The sequence below is a fragment of the Rhincodon typus genome, chromosome 41 (genome assembly GCF_021869965.1).
Source record: "Rhincodon typus isolate 14 chromosome 41, sRhiTyp1.1, whole genome shotgun sequence".
In the NCBI taxonomy this organism is placed as follows: Eukaryota; Metazoa; Chordata; class Chondrichthyes; order Orectolobiformes; family Rhincodontidae; genus Rhincodon; species Rhincodon typus.
In genome coordinates, this window is record NC_063372.1 from 6,204,503 (window position 1) to 6,224,565 (window position 20,063).

General features: G+C 40.9%; 1 protein-coding gene across 2 annotated transcripts in view; it reads left to right on the top strand.

The window, feature by feature from the left end:
- The window catches only part of LOC109923881 (receptor tyrosine-protein kinase erbB-4-like), a 136,310-nt gene that overhangs the window by 71,529 nt on the left and 44,718 nt on the right, over positions 1 to 20,063 (top strand). For both annotated transcript variants that reach the window (XM_048618933.1, XM_048618932.1), the window contains exons 3-9: positions 3,551 to 3,737; positions 11,681 to 11,815; positions 13,751 to 13,816; positions 15,096 to 15,217; positions 16,513 to 16,654; positions 17,499 to 17,612; positions 19,604 to 19,724. In XM_048618933.1, the coding sequence (XP_048474890.1) occupies positions 3,551 to 3,737; positions 11,681 to 11,815; positions 13,751 to 13,816; positions 15,096 to 15,217; positions 16,513 to 16,654; positions 17,499 to 17,612; positions 19,604 to 19,724 (887 nt within the window). The remainder of the gene's footprint in view (positions 1 to 3,550; positions 3,738 to 11,680; positions 11,816 to 13,750; positions 13,817 to 15,095; positions 15,218 to 16,512; positions 16,655 to 17,498; positions 17,613 to 19,603; positions 19,725 to 20,063) is intronic.

Consider the following 20,063-nt stretch of genomic DNA (forward strand, 5'->3'; position numbering starts at 1 on the left):
TGTGTTATCTCTGACTCCAGCATCGGCAGTTCTTGCTATCTCTCAAACTGCACTAATCCCATTTATCTGCACTTAGTCCATTGCTTACTATGCCCTGGTATTTTAAGTACTCATCTAGCTGCTGCTTATATGTTATGAGAGTACCTGCCTCCAGCACCCTCTCAGGCAGCATGTTCTATATTTCTACCACACTCTGGGTGAAAATATTTTTCTCAGATTCCCTCTAACCTTCACCTTAAACTTATGCGCTCTGGTCTTCGACACGTCTGTCATGGGGAAAAGATTCTCACAATCTACCCTGTCTATGCCTCTCATAATTTTATTTTCCTCAATCAGATCCCCCCGTCAGCCTCCTCTGCTCCAGGGAAAACAAGTCGGGGCTATTCAGTCTCTCATGATAACTAAGACTTTCCATTCCAGGCAACATCCTGGTGAATCTCCTCTGCATCCTCTCCAGTGCAGTCACATCCTTTGGATTTAGTGATCAGAACTGCACACAGTACTCCGTCTGTGCCCTAACCAGTTCTTTATAAAGTTGTAACAAGACTTCCTTGTTCCAAATTCTATACCCCAGCTCATGAAGGCAAGCTTCCTGTACACCTTCTTCACCGCCCTGTCTACCTATGCTGACACCTTCAGGAATCTATGTACTTGTGCACCAAGGTCTCTTTGTTCCTCAGTATTCGCTAGGGATATTCATTGTGTGTATCCTTCCTTATTAGACCTCCTAAAATGTATCACCTTCCACTTATCAGGGCTAAATTCCATCTGCCATTGCTCTGTCCAATTTACCAGCTGATCAATATCAGACTGTAGCCTGAGACCATTCTCTTCAATAACACTATCAAAAACACCACTAATTTTCATGTCATCTGCAAACCTACTAATCACACCTTCTGCATTCACATCCAAGTTGTTAATGTACATAACAAACAGCAAGGGTCCCAACACTAATCTATGTGGTAAACCACTGGTCACAGGCTTCCAATCACAAAAACAATTCTCCACCATCACTCTTTGCTTCCTATTTGCAAACCAATTTTGGATCCAGTTTGCCAACTTACCTTGGATCCTATGGGAACTTACCTTGGATCCTATGGGCTATTACCTTTTGGACCAGTCTTTCATGTGGGACCTTGTCAAAGGACTTACTGAAGTCTATGTAAACCACATCAATTGTATTACCTCCTCAATAATATTTTGTCACCTTTTCAAAAAACTCAATTAAATTAGTCAGACAGGATCTCCCTCTAACAAATTCGTGCTGACTATCCCTGCCTTTCCAAGAGTTGATTAACCCTGTCCCTCAGAATTTTTTCCAATAATTTCCCTACCACTGATGTCAGACTAACTGGCCTGAAATTACTTGGTCGATCCCTGCTGCCCTTCTTGAACAAAGGAACCATGTTAGCTATCTTCCAGTCATCTGGCACTTCATCTGTGGCCAGCGAAGTGTCGGGGCCCCAGCAATCTCCTCGATTGTTTCCCATAGCAGCCTGGGATACATCTCATCAGGTCCTGGGGATTTATGCGCCTGTTTGCCCATTAAAACGTATAATACCTCCTCCTTATTAATCGTAATACGATCTAGAAACTCACCATCCCAACTGAAATCCCCAGCCGCAATGTGTTTCTCCTTTGTGAATATAGATGAGAAAAATTAATTTAAGACGTCACCCACAACCTCTGGCTCCACACAGTGTTTGCATCTTTGGTCTCTAATAGGCCCCACTCTTTCCCTGGTAGTCCTTTTACTCTTCATACACATATAGAAAGCCTTAGGGTTTTCCTTGATCCTATCTGCCAAAGATATTTCATGGCCCCTCTTCGCCCTCCTAATTTCTTTTTTAAGCAACCCCCTACACTCTATACTTTTGAAGGGCCTCCACATTCTTAATGCACTGTACCTAACATAAGCTGACTTTGTCTTTCTCAAACTCGTGATATCCTTTGACATCCAGGGCTCCCTGGACTTGCTGCCCTTGCCAATTATTCTTAAAGGAATACGCTAGCCCTGAATTCTCACAATACTATTTTTAAAAATTCCCATTTTCCAAATGTAGACCTATCTGCAAGTAGCTGTTCACAGTCTATTTTTGCCAGATTCTGTCTAATGATATTGAAATTGGCCTTCCCCCAGTTTAGACATTTCTGCACTATCCTTTATCCTTTCCTGTAATGACTTAGAGTTTTGGCTATTATCCCCATGGGTTTGATGCGACAATGTAGAGTTCAGCCATTTATGTGGTTAGAAACCACAGTATAAACAGATTGAGGGAAGCTTTAAACATTGAAAATGAAATAAAATGTATTTTTATACTTTGTTTTCTCTCTTCTGGAGACACTGATTGCTTCTGGTTATCCTCGACTACCTTGTCCATTGTGTGAAACTAAGACTGACAGACCTTGATTTCTGATTCTTATTATTTTAATGCTGATCGGAAATCTTTGTTACACTGAGCAGGATATCTGTGAGGAAGTCATTGCTGAACGCCATAATCATCATCTAACATCCCCACATGGACATTTTTCAGCAGGTGTTGTAGAATTATAGACTGGTTAGAGCACAGAAGGAAAAAATGCCTGGATGATGTGACCATCATATTCAGCAGCTGTTTGACCCAAATAATAAGTGTTAATCACAAGTAATAGCTCTGAAAATATCTCATTTTGTACTTGTGAAAGAGACTGAATCATGAAATCAAGCAGAAACGTGATCATTATTATTTTTGGGCCAGTGAACATTTGCGAACATAAACCAAAATTAATTTAAGACCATATTATTTGCTGAGATTGAATCGAAGTTACAATTTCTTGGATTGTGAACAAATTGGATTTACATAATGCCATTAATATAGCTTCACAAGAGTATCATCAATAAAACTTTGCAACATCCAACTATATAAGGAGATATTAGGATAAGTGACCAAAAGCTTGATTAAGGAGGCAGGTTTTAAAAAGCATCTTCGAAGAAAAGAGAGGTTGGGGAGGGGAAGTCAGGGAGAGGAGCTCTCCTAGTCCCATTGTACTGCCTTTTCCCTGTAGTCCTGTAAATGTTTTCTTTTCAGATAATTATCTGATCTCCTGTTGAAAGCTATGATTGAAGCTGCCTTCGCCGCGTATTCAGGCAGTGCACTCGAGGTGGTCCTAACCACTTGCTATGTAAAGACATTCTTCCTCATGTCATTCACCTTAATTCAATGCCCTTTTTTCCTTTTGATCCTTTCACCAATGGACAATGGTCAGCAATGGGGACCCTTCCTGATTTCCCACCCCAGTTCTCACCTCCAAATTCCAGGCCGAACTGAGGCCAGTTCTATCATTCTCCTGTTGTCCTCTGTGAGATCAGATAACTCAGCATAGGCCAGGCCTGAATTGAAAGTTCTTCACAATTCAGCTTCACATTGTGGAGTGTAGTTGCAAACTCAGCCATTGGGTCACTGATTTTCTTTCTCATTACGTGTAAGATTTATGTTACTGTCCAATGATTATACCCTGTATGCTGATTTAATTTTGCTTTCTATTCCATCCACTCTTCTCACATACACAGTCGATCCGGGAGGTGACAGGATACGTTCTGGTGGCCCTCAATCAGTTTGAGTATCTTCCTTTAGAAAACCTACGAATTATACGTGGCACAACACTGTACGATGACAAGTACGCACTCTCAGTCATTCTCAATTATCGGAAGGACGGAGTTCATGGGTTGAAACAACTTGGATTTAAACAGCTAACAGGTAGGATTGTTGAAATGCTGGGTGGATGGAGGAGCGGCTGGGAGGATGAGTGTAATACAAAGAGGGCAAAACATAGATTCCCCTTTACCAATGTTGATTCAGCACTTGACAAAGCCCCCAACCATGGATTTTCAATGACCATGGCACCTTTGCAGACATTATGACTTTTTCTCCTATTCTGAAAGGTAACTCAGGTAATGTCCCATAGACAGCTGTACCCTACCAATGAGAACATATACATTGAGTGTTGACAAGCTGTTGAACCACAGAAAGCATCAGAGTTGAGTCCATTCTCATCTTCTGATGAGATCTCGACTAATGTCTTCCATTCAATCCTGAGATAGTGTATTACAAAGCTGCTTTATATTCATTATTGCTTTGAGGATTCAAGTTTTGAGGATTTCATTAAAGTTTTGTGAACATACCTGGAGTGTTTTCTTTTCCAAAACAATTGAAAGTTAATTGCAGACTTTTATAATGAAGTTTCCTAGAAATCACACGACTGGTGAAATCTGTGGTCCTTGTTTTGGATCAGTGACGGACTTGGAGTGGTGCTTTTTTTGTTGGGTTAGTTGAAGGAAAGCCTACTAAGAACAAGCTGCCCAGATGATTGCTCTTATTTCTGAAAAGAAAATCGTCTATTGCGTTCTAGTGAAATCTATTTGTTCTTTTGAAAGAGTGATTGAAGGAACATCTCAAGTTTGTGTCTCCTGGGCAAGCTTTGTCTGTATGACTTCAAAAACAGCCATACATGATTAGTAACTGACCACTCATGCCAGAACATTTGATCAGTAGACACCCTAATGTTCTACACTTTATTCTTTTGCCTTTAAAAATAACCTATTGACCAAAGTGATTTTTTTTTTCCCAGAAAGCCAATCACTGCAGAAAAACGTTCTATTTTTCCCTTCTCCTCAAGTGTCTGCATGTTTGCACATGTGTTTTAGGGATATTTAGAGGGATAAGAATTTCTACTTCTATCTTACTGACTGTATGTTAACCAGTTATTGCATCTTTTTGAATCCATTTTGCTTTAATGATAATTTTTGATTAAAAAAAACATGGTTAACTGATCATGTCACTTTAAAAGTTCAATATAGATAAGGTATTTATTTGATCATCTTGGTAATTGGAGAAAAATAGTTTTATTTATACATTGTGACCCATGAAATGATGGGGCTAGAGCAACAATGCACTCCTCCAGCCCTGATTGTAAAAAAGAAATTGATTAAATTAAGAAGGAGGCATTGTTTCAGATCTGAAGCCTTGCAAATTAAGCAGGCGGAAAAAAAGACTATCTGTTTTGTACCTAAAATATCTTGGTGTTTCCCTCCAGCTCATTCAAATTCTCTGTTAAATCTATGCGTTTGGATAATACTTGACAGGTGTAATTAAAAGATTTATTTGTTGTGACTTTTGCAATGAGTCAGTGAGAAAAGCACAGTTTCTGTCAAACCAGATTTTCAGCTGGGGAACAGGATTGGAGCCAAATTTCAGAAAGCAAGGCAGCAAAAAGGATACGCATGGTGAAAATTAGCTAGCAGAGTCACCCTGCAGCTTTTCTGCTATGCATCATACTCATCCACTCCACTTCTTCTCATGAAGAGATTGTTTCACACTGCATATATCGGTGCCAGGAACCCCTCTGATATGTCATCCAGGTTTCCTAAGATGGAGCTCAGACAGTCAGTGTGAGTGGGCTGTTTGACTATGGATATATCAGAGTTGAGTCTGATTGTATTCCCATCTGATACTACATAAACGCACTTTGCAGTAGAAATGTGCTGAACAACAAGAATCCTGACTGGTTTTCCTCTTCCTAGCCAGAGGCTAATTGCTCTGCCCCAGTTAGAACCCAGCATGACATTTTACATTCTCAGTACATACCAGAAATTGAATTTGGAGATATCCTGGTCTATATGACTTAGTGCCTCATACTGGGTCATGAGGGAGCTCATGATAAAGCTTGCTGCAAAATGAATGTCTTGAATTGCCCTGCCATGATCAAGTTGACTACTGATGTTCTCTTCTACAAGTATCCTTCCAGTGGAAGTGGTTTAGTAATTGAGGTAGTCCCCATAGCCCCTTCATCATCCTGGTTACACTGCAGGGCAAATTTAGCAATCGGGAGACTATGTGCGCATTAATGAGACTTTAAAACAAATTAAGACAACAACAATTTACATTTATATAGCACTTTTAGTGTACCAAAATGTCCTAAGGCACTTCAGAGCAGCATCATCAGACAAAATGATGCCTCAGCCGTTTAAAGAAATATTAAATCAGATGACCAAATGTTTGGTCAAGGAAATAGTTTTAAGAATCATAGAATCCCAACAGTGTAGAAAGGGGCCATTTGGTCCATCAAGTCTGCATCGACATTCTGAAGAGCAACTTGAAGGTTCTGCTGCCAATGGCGGAATGATTAAAATTGAGCACGTGGAGGAACGTAGATACCTTGCAAGGTTGTAGGGTGCAAGTAAGCTGTTGGTCTGCATTGGTGAGCTCAGTCTTTAACCCGTCTTTGCTTTGAATTGAAATTACAAGCTTGAAGCAGTATAATTGCAGCTGGTTAACTTTACTGTCACCAGCACTTTTGATCAGAGATATTTCATGAAATTTTCTCCTTCAGCAAACTTTTGATGCTTTCAATGTCATCAGTGTGTGGTCATTTACACTTCAGGGTGGCCTCCAATAGACCTCTTGTTATTGTATAAAGAGAGTTCACATTTGTATTCCTTAACCAGCTCCTTGGAAAGAGCCTTTATCCCTAGATTGCTGCCACCAGCCTCCTGTAATGTAGCATGAATCTTGTGCATTCACCTGGTGGCACATTGTGGAATTACAAAGATCTTTACTTAAAAGATAAAGGCAAAAAGTACCACATGCAGGCAATGAGTAATAATATTTAACAATCAGATATTTAAATGTGTGAAATTATGTAGTGACAGACATTGACAAATATTCCTCTCATGAATTCGCTTTACAGAGTTGGGGTTCTCTTAGCTTGTAATATCACAAATTGTTGGTTATCATGTGGCTCCTGGACATATTGGAATAAGTTCAGTTCTTGAATGACAGAACAGATTTCCCCATTATCCCCATCCTCTCCTAGGTCCACTCTTTAGAATCCTTCCTTAAACCCTTCCAACTTCCACTCAGCTTTGAGTTGTCCATCTCATCTCTCAGCTTTAATGCACTAGCTATCTTTTCCTTTCATCTCAGTGAGGCCATTTTTCTACATGAAAGACCTCATGTATCTGAAGGCTCTTGTTGTTAATTGTGACCTGTGCTGGAGGCTGGCATTGATTCAAAGTTCTCACACTCAGAGGCATAGAGTCATTCAGCACGGAAACAGAACCTTCGGTCCAGCTCATCTCCGCCAGCTAGTTGTCCCAATCCGACCTTCTCTCATTTGCCAGCATTTGGCCCATATCCCTCCGAACTCTTCCTATCCATGTACCCATCCAGATGCCTTTTAAATGTTGTAATCGTACCCACCTCCACCGCTTCCTCTGGCAGCACATTCTATTCACCCTCTGTGTGAAAAGGTTGCCCCTCAGGTCCCTTTTAAATCCTTCCCCTTTCACCTTAAACCTACATCCTCAAGTTTTGGACGTCCCCAACCCTAGGAAAAGAACCGTGGCTATTCACCCTATCCATGCCCCTCATGATTTTATAAACCTCTCTAATGTCACCCCTCATGGAAAAAAGCCTCAGCCTATTCAGCCTCTCCCTCGAGCTCAAATACTTGTCCTGATGACATCTTTGTAAATCTTTTCTGCAACCTCTCAAGTTTAACAACATCCTTCCTATAGAATGGTGACCAGAACTGTGCACAGTATTCCAAGAGTGACCTCACCAACATCCTGTACAGCCGCAATATGATATCCCAACTCTTATACTTGATGTTCTGACCTATGAAGGCAAGCATGCCAAATGCCTTCTTCACCACCCTGTCTACCTGCAATTCCACTTTCAAGAAACTATGCACCTGCACTGTTAGGTACTTTTGTTCGAAAACACTCCCCAGGGCCCTATCATTAAGTGTATAAGTCCTGCTCTGATTTACTTCACCAAAATGCAACATTTCACATTTATCTGAATTAAACTCCATCTGCCATTCCTTGGTCTATTGGCCCATCTGATCAAGGTCCCATTGTACTCTGAAATAATCTTCTTCACTATCCACTACACCACTTATTTTGGTGTCATCTGCAAACTTACTAACCATATCTTCTATATTCATAGCCAAATCATTCACATAAATGACAAAAAACAGTGGACCCAGCACCGATCCTTATGGCATACTACTGGTCATAGGCAACTCTCTACCACCATCCTCTATCTCCTACCTTCAAGCCAATTTTATATCCAATTGGCTAGCTCCCCCAGATCTCATGTGATCTAACCTTGCTAATCAGTCAACCATGCTGAACCTTGTCAAAAGCTTTGCTGAAGTCCATATAGACAACATCTACCGCTCTGCCTTCAGCAATCTTCTTTATCACCTCTTTAAAAAACTCAATCAATCTTCTTCTCTGAACTGACTCAGTAAATATTTAGCAGCTTATTCAGTCAGGGAGGATGAGTGTGGTGAACAGAAAAGACATCACAGCTGAGTCCTACCACTGGCTACTGACAGCTGATGGTTGTGGTTGGGTAGCTTGCTACAACCATGCTGAATTTAAAGTTTTATCTAACAGTAGTAAGGGATAGATAACTGACGAGCGTTAACATGAAAAAGCACTTGACTTGAATAACATGATAACCATAGTTACAATTAACATTAACCAGTTAAGCACAATTACAACTATCTCTTGAAATTTCTTCATAGCCAAAGTTTTTAGGAAGGCTGTGCTTGATCAGCAGTTGCAGGCCCACCGGTGGTGAGTTAGGCCTACCTGTGACGGGCACATTCTCCCACAGCAGGGGAAGGTGAAAATGACATTGTTGTAGAGGCAATTGGATCTATTCTCCTCCTTTTCTTTATCCCGCTGGCTCTCTGCTCAGTCTCAAAGGAGTCTGGAGTACTCCCGATTGAGAATGTTCAGGAATCACAATCCCTGGGGCCTGGCCTGTGCTATCCACTGGATGATGGTCAATGAGAAATACAGAAAGGGACCTTTTCAGGGAGCCCTTGAAACATTTGCGTGGAGCCTGTCTGTTCTGTTGACCAGTGGTTAGCTCTCCATACAACATGATCTTGGGCAGGTGATTATCATCCATCTGTGGACAATGTGATCTGCCCCACCCAGGTGGCTTTGCAGGAGGATGGCCTTGATGTTGGTGATGTTTGCTGTTCCCAGGACTTGAATATTTATGAGGTGGTCTTGCCTGTGAATCACGAGGATTTTGCAGAGGCAATGCTGATAGAAGATGTACATGACAGTGGTACAAGATCCATGGCTTCATTGCCATATAGAAAGGTGGCAAGGACTGCGGCTTTGTTTGATTTTGGTCTGTACTCTGAGACTGAGATTGCTGCACAGTTCTTTGAGAGTCTGCTGAATGTACTGTTCACTTTTAAATGTCTATTGTCTACATCCTTGTTTATGGTGACATCAAATGAGATGATATTCCTCAAATAGGTAAATTGCTTGAGGACTTTCAGCTTGTTTCCCTTGGTAACAATATTTGGAGGCAGATATTCTTCTTGTGGTACATACCGATACAGGGCTTCAGTTTGCTTTAAACTGATCTTTTGGTTGAAAGAGTTGTGCTGCCTCGGAAAACATGTTGTCATATGTTACAGATCTGACTGACTTTGGGCCAGGAGACTGCAGTCATCAATAAAAAGTTCATGGATGTGTTTTTCTTGAGTCTTTGTGTGAACCTGAAGAGATTGAAAAGAGCTTTATCAGTCTGGAGACACGTAAACTTCCTCCTTAAGGTCTTCTGTTATCTGCTGCAGCATCAAGCTGAGAAAGATGGTGAATAAGATCTGGGCCAGCATGTATCCCTGCATCACCCCATTTGAGATTCAGAAGGGACTTGAGAGGTTGCTGTTGTGTTTGACTTGTCCATATTGATTTTCATGAAACTGCTTCCAAACGGTCAGGAACCTTCGTGGGCATTCAAGTTTTCCAAGGAGTTTCCAAAGTCCATCTCTGCTCAACATTGAATATCTTGGTAAGGTCTAAAATGTGATGAGCAGGCCTTTGTTTTGCTCGTTGCACTTGTATTTGTCTGAGTACAAATACCTATATCTCTGGTCCCCCTGTTTGCCCTGAAATGGAACTGGCTCTTTGAGAGATTTTCTTCATTGATGGTAGGCACAAGTCTGTTCAGAAGTATTTTAACTTGAGTCTTTTCAGCAATACAAAGTCGGATGATCATATGGTAGTTGGAGTAGTATGACTAATTGCTTTTTTAATCAAGGTGAGGAAACACTAACCCCATCTGTTCCCAACAGGCCATTGGTATGTAGGGCAGGGTTACTGTGCCTCAAGACTTCAGGTGTAATTCCATCATCCCCAGGGACTTTTTAGCTTTACATCTGGTTGATGGCACTTACAGTTTCCTCCAGAGTTAGTGTCTCAACCAGTTCTTCTTTGATAGACAATTGTTTGAGATGTGGTTAATGGCAGTACCATGCACTGTGCACTTAGTGCTGACGAGTGTCAAAGTGATGTGACCAGCAATTCTGCACTGACTTTGTGTTGCTGTATAGTTTCCTACTATTGGTACCAGGGATTTTAGGTTGAATAAACTGGCCCAATACAACTGTCAGCAGCTAGTATGCCATGTCTGTCTCCAACAGGACCTTGTGCAAGGCCAACTGTTGTACCACCCAAAGACAGTGTGACGTCATCAGATTGATTGGTGTGCAATGTGACTTCAACATTAACTCTCTTTTAGAACCATTGTCTTATATAAAACTACTCTGTTCAACAATAATGGCTTGCATTTATATAGCATATTTAACACAGTAAAATGTCTCAAAGATGTTTGTTAGGAGCTGAGCCATATAAGGAGATATGGGACTGATTTAAAAAAAACCTTGGTCAAAGAGAGAGGTTATTATGTGATATGACTTAAAGAATGAGAGAAAGCTTAGGAATTCCAGAACTCGGGGCCCTGGCAGCTGAAGGCATAGATGCCAATGGTGGACAGTTAAAATTGGGATGCTCAAGAGGTCAGAATTGGAGGAGTGCAGATATCACTTCTGACTACGCAGTGCTGGCAAAAATTAGAAGCTCACAACCAGGGTCAGAAACCCTGGGTGATTTTTTTTTGTTTGCTTTCCCTAGCTCAATAATATTGAAGTCCATTTTTGGGATCTGGTAATTCACCATTAAGCCAGTAATTGAGCTTGGAGCCTTCCTGGTCTACAGGACTGAATGAGGGGCCTTGCTGAATGGAAAAATAGCACTTGTCCATGTATTTGCCATTACTGCATTTCATCAAATTTTTTGAATGCAAAATGCTTTTGAGACATTTCTGGAGATGAGTGATACAACACTAGGTATACGCATGACTTCCTTTTTCATCAGTGTATGTGGTGCATTTACCCACTGAGCCACCTGGGGAAGATTTTAGCTTTCTTTTATCCAAATAAGCAATACTCTCAACCAATTCTTCTTTGACAGGCAATTGTTTGATGTGTTTAATGGCAGTACCATGCACTCTGCACTTCGTGCTGACAAGTATCAAAGTGATGTGACTAGCAATCCTGGACTGACTTTGTGTTGGTGTGTAGTTTCCTACTATTGGCGCTCAGGGGATTTCAGATTTAATAAACTGATCCAATACAACTATCAGCAGCTAGTCCTATGTAAGATTTTACAGTATTTGAAAATAATTTATTCAAAAGACAGATGACTAAAGTATTATAGTAGGTTGATATTTCACTTTTTTTAAAAGAAAGCATCCACAGATTTTATTAATGTTTATCCACCTGAAATATTTATCTCCTTGTCTGTCTTTTTTCTGTGGTGTAGAGATTCTGCTAGGAGGTGTGTATTTGGAAAGCAACAATTTCCTGTGTTACACACAGGCCATCAACTGGACTGACATTCTTCATAATCCAAAGGAGAGACTGGACTTCAATGAGACAAAGGACTTCATAAAAGGCTGTAAGTATAGCATCTAATCAATTGGGGTCCACCAAATTTGGAATCTATGGTTTTATAAATTTTCATAATAAGTTGATCCTTTTTCTTAAAGGTGAAGGCCTTAATGTTCCAAATGTCAAACTTTGTCTCATAAATTTTCTGACTCCTTGTGCACAATTTCTCCTTCTATTAACCTTCCTTTCCTAAGTTACCTTCTGGCTGGTGAATGCTTACACATGCACTACTGCTTCTGTATGCACTACGGCTACCAATACTCTGCCAAAATGGCCATTTTTCATTTCTGAATGGTTGATTATTCAACTCTAGGGGCACTACAGAAGTGTCTGATCCTGTCATTGCTTGACACTCTCTCAAGCACAGATTTGACCTCCTCCACTGTCCCCCCAGCCGTCAAACTAACAAAAAACACAAGGGCAGTTTGGTCAATTCAACTTTGAAATGTGGATAGGTTCAGATACATTGTTAATCTGAGGCTTTCTTCTGGACTGTTTTACTGGCAGGTGGGCTGGAGGGATCACAGAAGAGATTTTCTGATTTGGTTAGTTGTTCCTGGGTGTTTCTCTCCAGCTGTCTGCTGTGCTCTAATCAGACTGTGGGTTTGGATGATTATTTTTTTCCCAGATCCCCCACACTTTGCTTGATAATAATAAGGTTGGTATATAAATTGGCATTTATAGAGCACCGTTCACATTCTCAGATGTTTCAAAGTATTCTTGAAACCGATCATCACTATTATCACAGAGACAACCGCAGAAGTGAATTTGCGCACAGCGAAGTTCCATTAATTGCGATGTGATCAATTACTAGTTGATGGTTTGGTGGGGAGTTGGTTGGGATAAATATTGGCCAAGACATTTGAACTCCTCCACACACCTTCAAATAGTGGCTTGAATCTTTAATCCTCTCCTAAGCAGGTGGATGGGATCTCAGTTGAAAATCTCAATGAAAGATGGCACCTCTTACAATGCAGCACCCCTTCAGGTTCCCTAGTCTAGATTATGCACTCAAGTCTCTGTAGTGGAACTTCGAACAACTGAGCTAAGCTGATATAAATGTATAGTGCAGTTTATACTGTTCACATTCACAACAGGCTCCGTCTCTATAAACCCATCAATACAGAATATTTCAAATTTCAAAGCAATGATGTGAAAAACAATGTCCCAAAGAAAAGGAAAAATCCATACATCTAATTAATTTTAAACTAATTAGGATTGGGATCTTTTAAAAAAAATCTTGCTATTAATTCTCAGTTAAGTGAAAAATTTTGGAATTTTGTTGTGTCAGATAAAAGTTGTCATTGTCTTATCAGACAGTAATAAATGCTAAATGTCCAGGAGAATTTCCTGTTCTCAGAAAAGCAGTCTTTTATTAGTTTGAACCTGTATCCCCTTGTCCTAGTTTTCTCAATTTAAGATTTTAATTTTCCTGAGAGTTGAGCTTTTGAGCTTAACTGTCCGCCCAGGCCTGATCCACCTAACCTGGTATTGACAGATCCCACAGCTAGTCACGAAGCCTGGATACCACTGTAGTAACAACACAGCAACATAGGTACGATGGGTCAAATGGTCTCCTACGAACATTGGGAATAGGAGCAGAAGTAGGCCATTCACCCACCACTCCCACTCTGAGCCTGCTCCACCATCTGTTTTGTGTTTCGAATTCCATATTGCCAACTGCCACGGATAACCCTGGGATTGTCGGCCTTAAAACTACATGCCTTCACCAACTTCTGAGGCAGAGAATGCCAATGGCACACAACCCTCTGAAATTCTCCTGTGCTGAAAAGTGCTATGATTTTACCTCCTCCCATATTCTTCACAGATCATTGTCAGCGGCCCAAAAATTGAAGGCAATTACTTTTGCATGCTATCAGTTTAGTTTGTTCAAGTGTATCTGTGTTGTCCCATATTGAGGACATATCTCCTTTTTCTTCAGGTGCCAAGTGTCATGCATCTTGTAACGAACATTGCTGGGGCCCTGGTGAGGATGACTGTCAGACCTGTGAGTATGTCCACTTTCCTATTGAATCTGTTGTTATAGTATATTTGAAGTTAGATCACAGATCAGCCCTGATCGCATTGAATGGCAGAACAGGCTCGAGGGGTTAAATGGCTTACTCCTATTCCTACCACTGCTAGGTACGACTGAAATTAAAAGGTAAAGGGTCAGTCTATTGAGTTCTGGTGCAAGAACTGGCTTAAGATTGCTGCATGTCACAGGAATGTGATATGGGTGCACTACTTCGACTTGATCCAAATGTACCACACATTTCTGAAACATGTCGATGCATTCTGTCAGTGCCAGACTTAACGGATGATTAGAATACGAATATGGAAGAGGTGAGGAAAACATTAACAATAATTAAAAAAACACAATCTCACGCATTGGAAGATGCTAGCTCCCCTTGTTTTCTAGTACTCGTTCATATGTATATAATTTAATCAAAATATAAGAATTCTGAAAGGTAAACCAAATTAGTTACAGATAAATTATACATTAAGTGTTACATTGGCTCAGCTCTGAGGTTGTGGTTTTAAGCCTCATCCAAAGATTAAAGTTCATACTTTACCTAGGTTTATTCTTGAATGTCGTGCAGTTGAAGCCCTACACTGTCAGACGTGAAATTGTTGGATTAGTTGTTAAATTGAAGCTCTATCTGCCTACTCAAATAGATCTCAATGGCACTAGGACTTTGGGATGTTATGGGGATCTCATAAATGCAAGTTCTTTATCAGATAGAAGCCTTAGGAACTGGTGTGTTCTTTTGTCTACTCCTCCATAGCATGGCTTGAACATTGGAATAATAAGACCATTCGAATATTATGTTGGCCATGAAAGACTGAAATTTCATCAGAGAGCTGTTAGTGTTTGGAATTCTCTATCCCAGAGGGCTCTGGACCTTCACTTGATCAATTATTTAAGACTGAAACTGATAGATATTTGGTCACTAAGGGAATCACAGAAAATGTGAAAAGGGTGAGAAAGTGGAGATCAGTCATGATTTTATTAAATGGTGGAGCAGGCTGGAGGAGTCATAAGGCCTACTTCCACTTCTTATGTTTGTTTTTCCTTCCGATGATGTTCAGTTTTGTGATGTCCTCAAGGGTTCATGACCTCTATGGAACCCTGGCAAGAATCAATGCCTTGAGGTAAATGGGTGAAAAAATGATGAGCGAGTAGAAAAAGCTGTAATGATTCTTTACTCAAATTAGACACTTCCAACTGTCAAGACTTCAAAACATAATCTTTACTGTTTACTACTTTCTTTTCTTCCTCACAGTGACTAAATCAGTGTGTGCTCCTCAGTGCAATGGCCGATGCTTTGGACAACACAACCCCAGTGAGTGTTGCCACAGTGAATGTGCCGGTGGATGTTCAGGACCAAAAGATACTGACTGTTTCGTAAGTCTTTTCCTTTAGTCAAAAGGTGACGAAATGTGAATTCTAATATAATTCACTGGAGGCACGGTAGCTCAGTGGTTAGCACTGCTGCCTCACAGCGCCAGGGACCCGGGTTTGATTCCAGCCTTGGGCGACTGCCTGTGTGGAGTTTGCACATTTTCCCCGTATTTGCATGGGTTTCTGCCAGGTGCTCCGGTTTCCTCTCCATCCAAAGATGTGCAGGTAAGGTGGATTGGCCAGGCTAAATGTGCAGTTACGGGGATAGGGTGATGTGGAGGTGCCGGTGTTGGACTGGGTTGAACAACATCAGAAGTCACACAACACCAGGTTATAGTCCAACAGGTTTATTTGAAATCACAAGCTTTCGAAGTGCTGCTCCTTCATCAGGGATGCTGTTCGGAGGGTTGGTGCAGACTCAATAGGCCAAATGGCCTCTTTCCACACTGTAGGGATTCTATAAGAGCAAAGTATTGGAAATCAGAAATTAAACCAGATATCCCGAAACACTGAGATCTGGCAGCAGGTGTGGAAAGAGAACAAGAGTTAATGGTTCAGATCGATTACCTCTCTGTTTCTATCTCTATAGAAGCTCTCTGAGCTGTTGAGAATCTCCTATGTGTTTTCCTCACATGAAGTGTAGATTCTAACTGTACCTGGCTTAGTGAGGACTGAGGACTAATCCTGAACCATTTTATGAGGAGGTGGTGATGTAGCTGAGAACAAGCAAAAAGGCTTGTCTGCTTCCTTTTTGGGAAGTGCTGTCCAACAGACAATTCTGTCCTATGTGTGATTGATTTGAGTGTTTGATAGGAATGATACTAATACCCAACCACAGTCAGAAGACACTCTGTCAGGAAAATAACACAAACTGAGAGGTGAATGAGAAAAAGTACAATTGTGTAACAGAGACGTATAAAAGTGAGCACTCGGAAGGGGATGAGCATAAAGAGAGAAGCTATATTATGATGAAACTACTGTGGACCCCAATTGGAATGAATGTGGGAGAATGCAGTGGGAACTGAGGGTCTGAGGTGACAGAAAATTACTGTGATGGGACTGACAGCCAGACTGAACATAACAGAGACAAAATGAGGCAGGAACTGATAGGCAGAGTTGAGTATTAGTGATGGAGAGTGAGTGATTGGGATTGAAAGACAGTGTGTTTGAGCATGACAGACTGAGACTGCACAAAAATATGTAAGCAATGAGGAGTAATGGTGTGCATAAGCATCAGAGTGTGAAATGGTTATTCCTCTAGCCAGTTTGATTCTTATTTAATGATTATGTTCCCACAGGCATGCAGGCGGTTTAATGACAGTAATGCCTGTGTCCCAGTCTGTCCACAACCATTAATTTACAACAAGCAATCCTATCAGCTGGAGCGCAACCCAGATACCAAGTATATGTATGGAGCTTTCTGTGTGAAGAGCTGCCCTGGTAAGTGCATCTAATGTCTACATTATTGATGTAAAATTGTTTTTCTCTTATTTCACACTCTCTAAATGATGGATTTGTCAGGACAGCTCACACAATGCTTAGCAAAGTCTGTAACACTGGACTACATGCAGTAATGATCTCCCTTCCCAAGAGAACACACTATCCCACTCCACGCTCAATTTGGGCCCAGGCTGAGACTGGCTAACTCAACAGGCTGGTGGGGAGAATTGAGAAATTTCCTGTTCTGTATGGCTTAGGATGCTGACTTTAAATCCCACCTCCATTGCCTGTAAACTAGCTTGTGCATATGCACACATAGGGTTGCCTTTTTGTTATGCTGACATTCAACACGCGGAGAAATTTTAAGAGAATTATTCAATGCAGAAGGAGGCCATTTAGCCTTTGGTGACTTTGCCACCAGTGCATTCCAGATCATAACAGCAAGTTGCATTATGTTTAATAAAAGGTTCTCTTCACTTTCTCTTTAGTTTTTTGCAATTTATCTTAAATCTTTGTCCTTCAGTTATCGATTCTCACTGGTCAGGGTACAGAATGCAACATTCTATGTATCTGCAGAGTAATTTTAATTGTTGTCGATGTTGAATTAGCACATTACATGTAGTATGAGATTTCTCTTTCCATCAAAGACAGTGGGAGGGAAAATCACACGTTGTGAATTTTGGCTAGCCATTTGGATGTCATCCATCTCCTCTAAAGTTAAAAATGACACCAATGGACAATCTACTTTGTGATGAACTTTTTTTAACCACTGGAAATCATTGCTGGCACTTTCAGGCAAGTACTCATGCAATGCAACTGGTTTTCTCTGTCTTTTATCCTGCAGCAAACTTTATTGTTGACCAAAGTTCTTGCGTCCGGGCTTGTCCAAGTGACAAGATGGAGGTTGAGAAAAACGGCGTGAAAATGTGTGAGCCATGTGATGGTCTTTGTCCGAAAGGTGAGCAGCAAAATGTGAACAGTATTAGCCAGATTTTCTTCCTCATCAGGATGGCCAGTCAATAGATACACCATTAACGGGGTAAATAGGAATGCTTTGTGCCAGTCAGTAGCTAATTGGAATTTGAATTCTGTTGCTTGAATTATATCCAGCCTGTCAAAGTGCAGTGCCTGAAAACACATTGGAACTTGGAGCTGAAGTTAACCTGGAAAACCAGCAAGTGAGATAATCTTTGCTGGCTTGTTCTAAGTGTCTGCGGTGTGATTTCATATTGAGAGGCATGGTTTAAAAAGTGAGAGAAGTATAGTTTTTGTTTAAACCTTCTATTTGGTTTTTTTTGGTTAAGTTGTTTAATTTACTCACGAATTTATATCGTTCATATAATTAAAGTTGGGTATATTCTCTACTCTGTAAATGTGGCTGCTGCCAGCACACAATGGGCAGCTTAACCTAGCAGCAACTTAATAAAATTGACAGTGAATTTGCATGAAATTTCAATTCCTTGAATTTCGCAATTCCAGATTCTGCCCCCGGTCCCATGTTAGTCGTTCTGTGTCCCATCAAGCCACTAGCTACAGAAATAGAGGCCGAGGTACCCCAGTGCCAATTAGCCCTGAGGGGTCCAGCATTAAAGTCGTGTGGCCTTTACCCAGAGACTGGTAGCAAGACAGCGAACTTTTTCTCATTGTGTCAAATTTGTGGTTTTTGATGGAAGCAATATTGAGTTACATTTTAAACAATGTGCCATTATGATAGAAATGGTCTGTGGTTTTCTCAAAAAAATGGAAAAATCTGTACATGCTGGAAATCTGAAACAAAAGTAGAAAATGCTAGAAATGGCCGAGAATGTAGTTTATACTACTGGTGGGGAGCCTTCATCAGAATGTTGTCTTCTCCTCAAATATACAAACAATGTCACTCTGAGAATTTTATATATTTCTAATCAACCTGTTCAGAGATGTCATTAAACACCTCTAGAGTAGGTGGGACTTGAATTGGGGCATCCTCGCTCAGAGATAGGGACACTACCACTGCATCACAAAAATCTCTCTAAGGAATTTTATACTGATGGTGAGCCATCAATAGCAGAACAGAGCCCTTCCACTAACTCTGACATAGTCCAGAAAGAAAATCTATTTAAAACAGTGCATGGGCTCATGAAGTCCCACCCAAATATTACTGCTTTAATGTAGGCAAATGTAGCACTTGATTGTGTGCAATAAGGATCACAAACAGCAATTGAATGAATCACCTGATAAGGTTGATTTTGGTAACGTAGGTTGAAAGGGACTCCCTGGGCCTCAAATAATGGCATCAGAACTCGAAAGTCCACTCTAATGCATTGTTCCCCCAACCCCTACCCCCCCCAACAACCACGCCAGCAGTTTCTCAGCATTTCTAAATTCTCTTGATTAGGAAATTTAGTCCTGTTTATCTGAATTGCACTAAATGTTGAAGTCCGACAAAATCAGAAGATTTTTTCAACACAGGAACTTCCAACATTGCCAGCTTGTATATATCTGTTTGTGGTGACGTGGAGCTTACAGTTCCTACTCTCCAACAGCACCACCATCAGGCACATGGAGGCTCTGCTGCATGGATTTTGCAGAATCCATTTTATGCGCTGTATTTCACACAAGATGAATGTACAGTAATTGCAGAATTTGCAAATTCAACAATATTTCTGTTACCAGTGAGACTTCTTATGTTTTCACTTCTTTTCCTACCCCCAATTTTGTTTTGGTAATCTCTCCCTTGATGATTCTTTCTTGGATACTGTAGATGTTTGCAGCCCTTCCATACATTGTGTGAAACTAGGCAGTGAATCTCGGTGTATTTAATGACAGGAAATCACCAGGTTTCTGTTTGGCTGAGATGAAATAATTCAGAACAGACCAGAAGTTTTACCTAGGTCCTTCTGACCTGAATGTTTTGAAAGAGAAAGAACTTGCTTTTACTCAGACATGTCCTCTGCTTTCTTATATAACCAGCTTGTGCCGGGACTGGAGCTGGGAGTCGATATCAGACAGTGGATTCAAACAACATCGATCAGTTTATCAACTGCACGAAGATCACAGGAAATCTTGACTTTCTCATCACTGGTATCAATGGGTAAGGAAGAAAACTGGGTCACACTGACGGCTGAAAAGGCACTGTCATCATGCAAATACTGTACAATCCTAATGGCTATGAGAAGAGATTGTGAGATGTTGATGTTCGTTATTCATCCACTTCACATTCCGACCAGGTCCTGTTCTGAATGAAGTGCAGGGCTGGATGAACACAGCAGGCCAAGCAGCATCATAGGAGCAGAGAGGCTGACGTTTCGGGCCTAGACCCTTCATCAGAAAAGGGGGAGGGGAAGGGGGTTCTGAAATAAATAGGGAGAGAGTGGGAGGCGGATAGAAGATGGATAGAGGAGAGGATAGGTGGAGAGGAAACAAACAGGTC